General features: G+C 44.6%; 1 protein-coding gene across 6 annotated transcripts in view; it reads left to right on the forward strand.

Annotated features, from left to right (window-relative positions):
• CCDC85A (coiled-coil domain containing 85A) overlaps positions 1-12,380 on the forward strand; it is a 185,526-nt gene that overhangs the window by 103,089 nt on the left and 70,057 nt on the right. For 4 of the 6 annotated variants that reach the window (XM_072035093.1, XM_072035092.1, XM_038175790.2 and 1 more), the window contains 3 exons: positions 595-691; positions 862-1,007; positions 9,731-10,646. In XM_072035093.1, coding sequence (XP_071891194.1) covers positions 595-691; positions 862-1,007; positions 9,731-10,646 — 1,159 coding nt within the window. Of the gene's footprint in view, positions 1-594; positions 692-861; positions 1,008-6,850; positions 7,455-9,730; positions 10,647-12,380 lie in introns of those variants that run through there. The other 2 variants (XM_021271949.4, XM_027453259.3) reach the window with 2 other exon arrangements.

Genomic DNA, 12,380 nt, shown 5'->3' on the forward strand with positions numbered 1-12,380 from the left:
ACAAAAAAAAAAAAAAAAAAAAAAAGAGAGAGAGAGAGAGAGAGAGAAGTTAGAATAGATACCAGACAGCTGCTCAGAGGCTTTTACAGCCAGATAAAGAGTTAAGACCTGAGAAGTCATTTGAAAGAGGTAAGTGTATCAGCTGGATAAATGCTTTTGTCCCTCTACACTTACAAGTTCAAGTGTAATGCTTGACAATTACACAGGGGCATGTGAAAAAAGAGGGTCTTAGAGGAAGCTCTGGCTGGGCAATTTGCATGGGTCCATAAAGAAAGACAGAGAACAGCAGAGCATAAAGAGTCCCTGCCTGCACATCTAGAGGGGAAAATGCTGCAATCTGAATTAATTTTCATTAAAAAGGTGTGTGAAACAGCAGGAGGACAAGCCTAAGCTCTCTGCAGATGGAGAGGGCAGTGATGGGAAAGCATCATCAGGGCGACCCTGTGCTGCAAATGCTCTTTATAAAGAAAAAGCAAATATGTTTACCTGTCAGCTGTGTGTGTGTGTGGGGTGGGGGGCATTTTATTGTAGGCTATGTGTGACAGCTAGTCTGTATGGATGCTTATGGCCTTGGGGATTTGTTTTTGTTTTTAGCACCTGAAAACCCTTGATAAATACTGGAAAATCCAACAACAACAAAAGCAACAACAACAACAAAAACAACAGAAGGACCTTTTCCCTTCTCAAAAAGGTCAGTCCATTAGCCACAAAAACAACAGATGTTGAAAGGAAGTAATTTTAACTGTAAGATTAAAATTGGCAGCGGGGGAAGATGAGTTGCCAAAATGTGTCTTTGTTTTGCTGTTTCTGAAAGCCTCGGTTCCTCCTAATGGAAGACTTCCATGTTTGGCCCCTGTACAGATATGCTTGTGTTACATCGGAGCTGCTGTGGCGCAATCAGAAGGCTCTGGCTGAAAAAGGGCCGAGAAGCACCTCCGGAGCTGTCAGCCCGTGGCAGGCTCTGCACTGCCTTGAGCACGAAGGGCACCAGAAGTGGGGCTTTTGAGGTAGGTCAGTGAAGGCTGCAGTCACTCAGCCAGGTGAGAGTAGTTGCCCCACAGGAAGAAGCGATGGGGGTTTGGTTTCTGGGACTGCCGAAATCCGGCTGTTGTGTTGGCTCGTGAGCGCCTCAGTCCCAACGTAGCAGCAGCTGCCCTGGCTTTTGTTGAGGAGTTTCATTTTGGTTCTGCTGTGGTGTAGTTGCTGTAGGATTGAAGGTGCAGTGCAGAATCCCCTGTACTGTGCCCAGTTTAAGAAAAACAGATTAATTCAGGAGGGAGCTGCAGAAATCGGCAGAATTTGGAGGGGAATAGGAGAGCAGACATGATTTCCCAGAGTGTATAGGATAGTTCAGAAATGCCATTATTACTTGGTAATAAGTTGTATGGAATCCCCTGTAATTGTTACACATCAGTAAGAATAAGTAAGAAGCATTTTGTATATGCAGTGGTCAGAGGAGAATAATCGAAATGTTAATTCAAAACATACGCTATTCTCATGCATTGATTTTTAAATTCATGTTATCCACTAATTAGTTAATGCCTGTAGAGTGCTTTTAAGATAGAAAATGCTTAAATTGCTATGCACTATTGTTACTATCATTATCTACTAGGTTTAATTAGTTCTTGTACATTTTAATTGGATTATTGAGATGTAAAGTGGAGAATATGATTTGGGACCAAACGCCATCCTCAGCACCGCGGTGAAACGAACAGCCCATACACACAAATAAGAAGAGCAGCTTGTCGACCTGCTTGGGTTGGTAAATGTTCGTGTTTGGCCTGTGTGGGTGGGTGCATCTGATGGCGTCGCTCTGCCTTAAGATTATCCTTGCTGAAGGCCACAGTGGGACACAGCCAGGCTGGCCCAGTGGTGGTGTGTTTGCAGAAGGATGTGTCAGTGCTCAGGAGTGATTTATGGTCCTGGAGGACTAGAAACAAGAAGAATGTGGCACAGAGATGAGGAGATTCTCAGTTTCCTGGGGGGAGACCAGAACGTTTCTGTCACCCTTTGAAGAAGGGGACTTGGCTTTAAACCAGTAGCATCTTTAACAGTATCGGGTTGTAGTTTATCTTTTTTCTTTCCACATTTGTAACAATGACAAAAGCAGCCGACCTTGTCCTTCAGTCTTGCCTGTGGGTCAGAAGGATCTAGGGAAAATAACTGAGTCTATTCAGCTGTATTTATTTATTTAGAAATAACTACTTTTGAGGGAAGCATCTAAATACTACTGGGAGAAAACCTCAGGGATATTTTCCTTTCAGTTTGGTCCAAGCACTGTTCCCCAACCAAGATCGGGGACTTTCTGGGTTTGTGTAAATTTGTAGATGGTCTGCTTCTAGAATTTGTTTTGCTTCCAAAACAGTAATTGGGCAGCTGGCAAATCATCCCATCTGTTTGCAGCTAGGCTCTGTGTTCTGCATTTTTTCAGAATATTTTGGCTTCAGTGCTTATAAGACCCCCTGCTTACCAACTCTCCCCCCCCCCCCCCCAAAAAAAAAAAAAAAAAAGTATTACAGTGAAAAAAGGAATAAATTTGCTCTTATGAAATGCATTTCTTGAAGTTAAATCAGCTGGGGTTTTCTGATGCACGGTTGACTTGCAAAACTCTCTAACATCTTTACATTTTTGGTATTGGAAGGAAGTTCTTACCACTTGGACTACTGAAACTGGAAGGGGATTCCAGGTGACACAATAAAAAAGTCAGTGGTGTGAGGGTTGTTGAGGGACAGTTTAGTAATTGAGTAGAGTACTGAGTACTGATCCAGTACTTGTTGCCAGTAATGGAAAAGTCACCTACTGAAGCCAGTAAGTTTTAGGATAAGCTGAGACATCTAACATCTGTGTTTCCATAGCACTGAGTTCCCAATTTAAAATAATAATTAAAGAAAAAAAATCAAAAACAAACAAACAAAAAAAAACACAAACACACCAAAAACCTGAGGTCTGTTCTCTATTTTAACCACAAGTTCCTGTTACTCAGTTCTGGGGTCTTCTCTAATGGCATCTTATCCCAGTTCTTCAAACTTTGTAGGATCAAATCCAATTGTCCCAATCTTCAGATATTAGGAGTATTTATTATTTTTTTTAAAACCTTTGATGAATGTTTGCTATGTCAGCCTAGGAAATGAAGTTTCTGGATTAGCTCCTCTTTTATTTCACATGGTGCTGCAGTTACAAGAATTCCCTATGCAGTGATCTTGCTTTGTGCGCATTATTTATTTAATGTTACAAACAGAAAATACTCTGAAGTACTCCCCTCAAGAACCCTTTTTTTTTTTCTTTGGCCTGTAATTTTCCTTGTCAGAAGCAATGGTTTGTAGTGCAGCCTATGAGTTTATCTTCAGAAGCACTTGCCCTTGGCGATTGTCATACGTCAGTTGTGACAAAATGTACAGCAGTTGGATTCTCCTTCCATCCTGCTCCCTGTTTGTTCCATGTGTTGCAGTGTATCTTATCCCTAATTGCTGGCAATTGCCTGAGGTTGGCAATATTTTGCTGGCAGTTCTGAAGCAACAGTTTGCACTCTACTTAAGCTAAATATTGTTTCTCAGAATCTCTTCCAAATTGTCCCCCTCTCTGTTTTACCTCTGCTGCATTCAGTTTAACACTTCTGCCTGGGTTGTTGTGCCTGTGGCTGCTCAAACCATACACAGCGATTTTCTCTACCAGTGAGTTTCTGCTTTACTAAGGACAAAACACAAAAACAAACAAACAAATGAAACAAAACAAAAAAGCCACAACAAATAAACAAGCAAACCTCACTTCAGTGCACTCCAGTTATCTCACCAGCACTTTGCGGAATTCCTGCCTATCCCGAGTTGATTAAATAATAACTAAAAGTAGATTAGAAATCCTGATTTGGGTCCTTTCTTTTTGCTTTTACTGTTAACAAGTTAAAAGAACAAAATCTCCAGTAATGCTTAGATCATTGCAACACTGTGTTGTGTAAAACGTTATGGTAGGGCATGTAATGTTAAGCTAGCACTAGATAGAGCAGTTCACTTAGCTAATATATTGAGCACAGCTTAATTAAATATTTAATGGATTTATCTCACTGAGAGGAATCAGCAGAATAACTAAAGAGTTTGTGCGTGGAGAAGAAAGCTGCAGAGGAAGGTGATCTGTGAGGATCACTGTTCAATAACCTTGTGAGCAACATTTCCAATTCCCAAATAACTTTCTCCCAAGTGTGGTACCATGTGCATTAATATATATATATATAAATATATAAAAAGAGATATATATGTCTTTATGTGTCTGTGCTTCAGCAGCTACTTCCCTTCAGTAAAGAATTTCCAAGTATTACTGCATGAGCTGACGGTCAATACAGAACTCTGTACTTACTGTATGTGGAACTGACAATAGTGTTAGAAGCCGATACAGCCTCTGAGCCCACTTACAGGATCAGAACAGGCCGTGGAGTGCAGGCATGGGTAGCACTTTAGTTCTGGCTTAGGCTTGCAACTTCACCTGGCATTGTGATAACTTCCCTGAGATATCATTAACTTCTTCCTTCTCCAGTATTTTTTCATGTTTTTCTCATCAAAAAATCATCTGTGAAATCTTTTTTTTTTTTTTCAGAAAACATTTTTGGAAAAATGGTGTTGGCTTCCCTCTGTTGCTTTCACTGGATGGAGTGAGAACCAATCCATTTCATTTTCTGAATATGCTCAAAGAGCTCTGCATGCTGGCTTCTTCGTCCATATTATGATGTTGGACCAGATCACTGAAGAATTGCCAGTGAACCAGAGACTGAGGGCTTGATCAGATGCATGATACATTTTTTTGTTAAAGTTATAGTAATTTTTAAACTGATGTAGTAACAGAGGGAGTGTATTCCGTAAGAAGTATCACTTTCTGTAAGATAAGCTCTGAATACTTCACTTTGTAGGAATCCAAACATTGAAGGTCGGTAGTTTTGTTGTTGTTTTAATTTAAAAAGGGATAGAAAAAAATGTATGTTGTAAATGCTTGGCATTAAGCATAAGTCCTGTTATGTTGGCCTCTTAAATGAAGAGGCCAGAAGATAACCAGCTTCATTCCTGAAGGGTCTGTGCCAGCATTTGCCACTTCCACAGGGCTCTGGAGCAGAGGATTATTCTGTAGGCCTCGTGCCTTCTCTTGCTTCCCACCACACAGTTGTTTAGTTTACTTCCATCAGCATTAGTGGAAAGAAGGATCTGGCCCCTGATTAACTCACTAATCAAATATGACCACAAAATGAAGTCCAGTGTTACCCAAATGATGGACAGAAGTACAATTCAAACAAACCCCCAGATGCTCTGGTTATGGATCTGTTTTGGATCCCAGCCAGAACAAACTGTCAGCTGTGTGGAAGAGTTGCCAAGCTCTTCATGATAAAACCAACCCCATAAATGATTGTAATTATTTCATTCTAACATCTTTGGATGTCTTATTGCGTCAGGCACGTGTTCTGCTGGGTTGGAAAGGTGCCTGTTTCTGTAGTTCATTTTGTTCCTAAGGGTCAGTCATCCAACCACTTGTTTAACCTTGAGCAAATTGTGGTGCGTGTCCATTTACATGCTCCTCACTGTAGTGAACAAACATGTTCAGGAGTATTGCCCAATACTTTCAAAAGCAATTTCCAAGTCAATTTGAGCAGCAGAAGCTTTTCCTAGCACCCCCGTGATTAATCCCTGATCTGGGGACCTCAGATTTGTCCTGTATCCATCTGATCCAGGTACTGCGAGCCATGTGAGCCAGTCATGATATTTTAGCAGTTGGTTTTGTTTTTCATTTGACTCATGAAGCTGATGAGGCTCACCCCACGCCTGTGTGATCACTAGATCATGAGAGGTGTGGAGGTGGTTGTAGGAGGAAGTACAGAGCAAACTTTTTTTTCTTGAAATTTTGAAAAGCTTCTAAATTTTGAAAAAAGATAATTTCTTATGAAACAAAGTTTTTTTTTTTTTTTTTTTTTTTTTTTTTTTTTTTTTAGAGAATAAATAGAAGCTATTTAGATAAATATGTAATTAAAGGGTTTAAAGCAGAGACTTTTCCCTCTCCAGATTGCCAGTTTGAATTCTTTTTTTTTTTCTTCTAGATTTCTTCTACATTTTCTTAGTCGTAATCCATGAATGTTTTTCTCTCTCAAAAACATTCTTGGGATAAGAAAACCGCATGTTGCCTACTTTACAAAAATGCTGATAGTGGCACTGAAAACTATATCTGTGGAGTTGTTTGGCACCTGAGCGTCGCAATAAAGCTGAAACATCAGCCAGAAGATTTAAGAATTGCGCCGTATGCCCTCAGGTAGCCAGCCTTGTCCGAGAGGTTTGCAGTCTCTGCTGTTTCCACTCATTTTTAGTTTCTGTGGCTGTACCGGAGCGTCGGCTGTGCTGTGCTGCTGGGTTGGTGGCCGGTGTTGTTTGGGAGCACGTTCGCAGAGGAAAGCCTGGCAGAGCCGAGAATGGTGGGAGGCTGCCGAAAAGCCATGAGCACGTGGGCACAAGGGCTTTGGAAATCCCACGAATATTTGAGTTGCTTCCCCTTGCACACAGTGCGCTGTATTTAATCTCATTTAAAGCTGGGAAGGACGCTGCCCATCTATTGCTGCAGGTTTATCAGAAGCTGCAGCATGAATAAACCATGGCCAAGCAGCGGGGGTAAGCCAGAGGAGGTGAGCGTAGCTCAGACACCGGATGGTGCCGCAGCCCCGGGCTCCCGAGCGTGCGGCGCGGGGCCGCCAGGGGGCGCCCTCGGGCCGCAGGGACAGCGCCGGGCCTGGCCCCGCCCCCGGCCCCGCCCCCGGCCGTGGCCCCGGCCCCGCTCCGCCCGCGCGGGCCCGCACGTGGCGGCGCGCCCCGCTGAAAAGCCGGCGGCCGTGGCGCGCCCGCACGAGCCGCGCCGCGCCGAGCAGAGCCGGGCCATGCCGGGCTGAACCGAGCCGTGCTGGGCTGAACCGAGCCGTACCGGGCTGAACCGAGCCGTACCGAGCTGTGCTGGGCTGAACCAAGCTGTACCGAGCCGTGCCGGCACCGTGCGCTTGGGGACAGAGCCGAGCTTGCGTGGTTCCTGCTCTTTTTTCCTTTTTTCTCTTTTTCTTTCCCCTCTTTTTCCCCCTTTTCCTTCCCCGCCCGGAGAATTTCCCCGCCCGGCTCCCCCCCGCCTTCTCGTCCTCCTTTCCGCCGGGCTCCGCTGCCCGCGCCCCGACGGGCCCCCCCCGCGAGCCCCGGCCGCCCCCCTCCTTGGGGTGCCCCCCGGCCGCCGCCATGGCCAAAGTGGCGGCGGAGAGCGGCGGGGCGGCGGCGGCCGAGGACCTGTCCAAGGTGTCGGACGAGGAGCTGCTCAAGTGGAGCAAGGAGGAGCTGATCCGCAGCCTGCGCCGCGCCGAGGCCGAGAAGATGAGCGCGATGCTGGACCACAGCAACCTCATCCGCGAGGTGAACCGCCGCCTGCAGCTGCACCTGGGCGAGATCCGCGGCCTCAAGGTACCTCCCGGGCCGAGCCGGGCTGAGCCGTGCCCCCGTAGCTGAGCCGAGTTAAGCGGCGCCGCCGGCTGCGTGCAGAGCCGCTGGCATCCCAAAGCCTTTGCTTGGGTTGCACAGCTTGCTGGCGCTGTTTTAGGGTGGCTTACTGAACTCAGAGAGCCGGCCGTGTCCAGGATGTGGGGCACACAGGTGGTGGGAAACCCAGGGGCTTGGCTGGGGGGGACAAGAAGCAGTCCCCGGTTTGCAGGGTGAGGACATCTGATGGTAACGCATCTCCGATCGTGCCACCCTCAGTGGCATCTTCTGCAGGCTATGCCAAGAGGCAGACCAAGTCTGTAACGATTTAGCCTGCTTGATTTAACTCTCTGCTTGAGTGAGGATCGTAGTCCCTAATGTTTCCTTCTCTGCTTCCCATGGCTGGGGAGAGAGTGTGACTGCTGACAGGTAATTACCCTGCTGTAGCACGTACAGGTGCATTACACACCCAGAGAGTTAGCTGAAGGCAGGCATGACTGCAAACACCTTCTGTCTTGCTGCTTTGAGAAATGAGATGGTTTTCAGAAATTCCTTTGAGGTGAAGTTGGAGGGAAGGGGAGAAGACCCAGAGGCAGTGTGGGCTTTTGCATTTTTATGTGAGAGTATCTTGATCTGCAGAGTGGCTGTAGACAAGTAAATTATGGAGAAAGCATCCTCGATAGTAGCATGACGTCAGATAAATAGCATGTGGGGGAAGACTGTTCCTGTCTCCCAGGTTTTCCCCTTCTGCAAAGTGCGAGGGAGTCTGTGTGAGTCCCCTCTGCCTACTGAGAATACGTGGTGTCTGGGGGTGAGACCTGTCAGTGACAGCAAGTCGGTAAAAACAGATCTTGTGTTTTAAAAGCAAGTTAAATGCAACAACAGTGTCTTTCTCCCAGCTCTGTGTGAAGGTGTTGTGCCATTGTATGGATTTATTTATCTGCTGGATAAATAACAGGACACACCAAGATGTGTAGGAAGGAGTGACAAATTCCTCTCTCCATGCTCAACTTCCTAAGTGGTGTTTAACTTCCTCCATTTGTTCAGCTGCCTCAGCTGGAACTTCTGAAAGGAATTTGGGAAAACAAGGCTTTAAGCCCTCCTTTGTCCCATGTGAAAGACTGGGGCTGTGAGGAGCGGTGACCAGCGATGCCTGCTCTCAGTGCCCCCTGCTTCTGCCTGCTGAATCGAGGGTTTCCACACAAACTCTTCTATTCTACCATGGGATCATTTTAAGTACTTCTCTCCAGCATAGATTTGCTGAGGCTACCTTGTAGCCTCGTTGAGATTTCTCCTTTGTTGAATCTGGGTTTAAATCATTCAAATTCCAAGTTGTTCTGAGAGGGTCAAATGCACACGCATCTGGTGGTGCTGCAGAAGCTTCATTTTCTGAAGAAACTGTGCTAAAATGGGCTTTTCAGAAGGCTAGATTTTTGACAGTTGTGGCTAGTCTCTACTTGTAATATTGTACATAAGGAGGGATGAACGTGTAGATGAGAGAAAAATAAATACGGTCACAAGCCAGTTTCCTAGAACCAGGAACGTGAAATAGTGAAAATATTTTCTTTGGCATGTTATTCTGCTTATAGTAATAGCTTGAACGTTTTTGCTTCAGATGGATCCTTGCTTAGAGAAGGGTGTGGAATCACGCTCTTTGTTTTATTAGCAGTGAAAAATCTGTTAAAGCAGATGAGTTATTTCAGAGTGGTTGAAGCGAGGCTGGTAAAGTGGTGATTGACAAGGTTCTCTTACGGAAATCTGAAGTGAAATCAAACAAAACCCAAATATCTTAAATCTCTAAAATGCTTTTTCATGTGAATATGCTTTAGGGAGTAGGGACTGTAAATGTTAATAATCGAGATTACAATTTCTGATGTACTTTACGGTCTTACTCAGCAGTAACTTGCATGTGAATATTTCTCAAGGGAATGAGATCCTCATGAGAGAGCTTATGATCATTGCCCAATTTGGGACCTAAATTATTCTGATATTTAGGATGAACATGAATTAAGCACACACAAATTTTATGCTGTATCAGAAGTTAGTCTTTGAATCCATCAGGGTTAGCTCCATGCTATATTCACTTTTTTACTGGGCAGCAGCTTTGTTTGAAGCATGATGTTATATGCCAGATCTACACAATTATTTATGCCTTGCTTGAGTGCTTAGATGTTGGGCTTATGGCACTGGCTTGTATAATATGATGGTATAACATTGATTCTTTTGGACGCTTCCCTGTCATGAGTCTCTTTCTTTTAAAGGATATCAATCAGAAGCTGCAGGAAGATAACCAAGAACTGAGAGACCTTTGCTGCTTTCTGGATGATGACAGGCAGAAAGGCAAGAAGGTGTCCCGTGAGTGGCAGAGACTGGGCAGATACAGCGCCAGCATTATGCACAAAGAGGTTGCCTTATACTTACAGAAGCTGAAGGAATTGGAGGTGAGACAAGAAGAAGTGGTTAAGGAGAACCTGGAGCTGAAAGAGCTGTGCGTGTTGCTGGATGAGGAGAAGGGCGGTGGAGCAGGCAGCCGGAGCTCTATTGACAGCCAAATCAGCCTGTGCCAGTTAACTGCAACCAGCGCTTACATACGAGATGTCGGCGATGGGAGCAGCACTTCTAGCACGGGAAGTACAGACAGCCCAGATCATCATAAACATCATCCAAGTACTAGTCCAGAACATCTCCAAAAAGCTCGGGGTGAGGGAAGCCCTGAGCATCAGAAGCACAGGAGTATTAGCCCTGAGCACCTCCAGAAGCCGAGGGGTTCTGGCAGTCCTGATCATCACCTGAAAGGACCGAGTCCAGAGCATCACAAAACCATTGTCAAAGCACCTGAGCAACAAAAGCACAGCAGTAGCAGTCCAGAAACTCTCCCAAAGCACGTTTTGAGTAGTAGCCCTGAACACTTTCAAAAGCAGAGGCCTGGTAGCAGCCCTGAGCATCAAAAGCACAGCAGTAGCAGCCCAGATCATCTTCAAAAGCACACACCGAGTGGAAGTACAGAACATCTCCACAAAGTGAGGGGTACGAGCCCTGAGCATCTCAAACAACACTATGGAGGGAGCCCGGAGCATCTCAAACATCTCAGCGGAGGCAGCAGAGAAGGTACCCTCAGGAGACAAGTAACGGATGACCTCTCCCCTCACCACAGAAGTATATACAACGGAATGAATGGTGGGTCGATAAACTTAAGGAAAATGTGCTCTGAAAACTATTAAGGCAGTTTCTATGGTATTTCAGATGTTAATGGAAAAGGAATATGCATTTTTTTAATGTGGAATGAAAGGCAACAAGTCTGGTGTTAGCATTATTCCTGTAGCAAGTGAATTAATCAGCGTACCTGTTTGCCTGTCCAGTAGCTGTTGGGTGGATTTAAAAAATGGAGAAGTGGATTTTGAGTGTTCGTCTATAAGGTACAGAGAAACAGCTCGTGGCCTTGAGCCTGCTCTGTGGTTGGTAGGTGGCAACTGCCTGTCCCTAGGCAGATCTATGTTTAACGTTGGTTAGAGGGGAGATGCTCATGTTTCTTGTCTTGCCTATGTTTGAGTTGGCGGAGTGGAGGTGAATGTCTCATGTTTCACTTTCACCCCAACCTAGTTTCTCTGAGGCTTTCAAGATTGTAAAAATTCCTGTTTGTTGGTGGAAGGATTCTTGCATCTTTTTTTCATAAACTTTGGAAAGCACCCAGATGAAGAGTGAGGCTCGGTATAAATGAATCTTGATACCTTCTGCAGCTTTGCAAAGCCCCAACTTTGCGTGTGTTTAATTATAACACGTTAAAAAATGAAGGAGGATCTTAGGGTGCTTTATGTGTGTGATGGTGTTATTGCTGCACTTCAGAAAAATGCCCGACAAACAGGCCAACTTCTAAGAGCTGTGTATCCTCAGTGATTGCAATTAACCACTTAGATTTGAATTGTGACCATCTTAAATTTCAGTGTTTTGAAAGCCTGGCAGTTATGACACTATTGAAAGGAATGAAATACAGCAAATGAAATGATTACGAAGTTCAAACATCTTACTGTGCTGCTGGAATAACTTCTTGTAGATTTAGCAGAAGTTCTGTAGCCTGCTCCATTTTTTTCCATGTGCTTTGAGATGTTTTCATAAAGGCAATTACCATCTTGTATACGTGAAAACCTGTTTCTCAGACCTTTACAGAAGATTTGAAGGCAAGCTCTGAAGTGAGGATTTTGCCTTAGTAAATTGTCTTGGATGGAGTTCACGTGTTTACATTTCATAAGCAGCTGCAAGAAGTTGGGTTGACATCGGTGGAACCGAGAACTTGTTGGATCTGCCTGGGAGATGGAGCGAGCCCTGTGCCGGGTGCTGTCCTCACCATTTATCATGTTGCTCTCTTACATCTGTCCATTTATCTGTGATGATTATCTTAACTTACAGAATGCCTTCAGTTAACCTGCTGTGTAGGGACAAACCCAGGTTCCTAGTAGTGAAATGGATATATTTCACAGGGCTGACAAACCCCCACGTGGTAAGTGTTAGACTTCTCATGCACTTCTAAAACGTTTTAAAACGATTAATAAGAGTGCTTGACAACTTTGTGAAGATGTGTAACATGTACCTTTTAAAAGCTGGTCTTGTAAAACTTCCCTTAAATACCGTACTTCCTTCAGTTCTTTCTGTTTAAAATGAGTAAATTGACCTGACTGTGAGCAGGGTGAAGTATGGAACCAGAAAGATGGCTTCGAAATCACACTTGCTGATAACGTAGAAAGGTGATGTAAAGTTTTAAGTATTTATTTTTAAAATTCAGTCACAGACAAAGGTATGTTTTTCTCTGCTCCCAGCATGGTGGGCTCTCTGATGGGTTGTTTTTTTTGGTCCAAATAGTCTTGCTGAGAACGCAGCCATGTTATTACCAGTGAGAGCAGTTGTTACTTTAAGCAT

Source organism: Anas platyrhynchos, chromosome 3 (assembly GCF_047663525.1).
Source record: "Anas platyrhynchos isolate ZD024472 breed Pekin duck chromosome 3, IASCAAS_PekinDuck_T2T, whole genome shotgun sequence".
Classification (NCBI taxonomy): domain Eukaryota; kingdom Metazoa; phylum Chordata; class Aves; order Anseriformes; family Anatidae; genus Anas; species Anas platyrhynchos.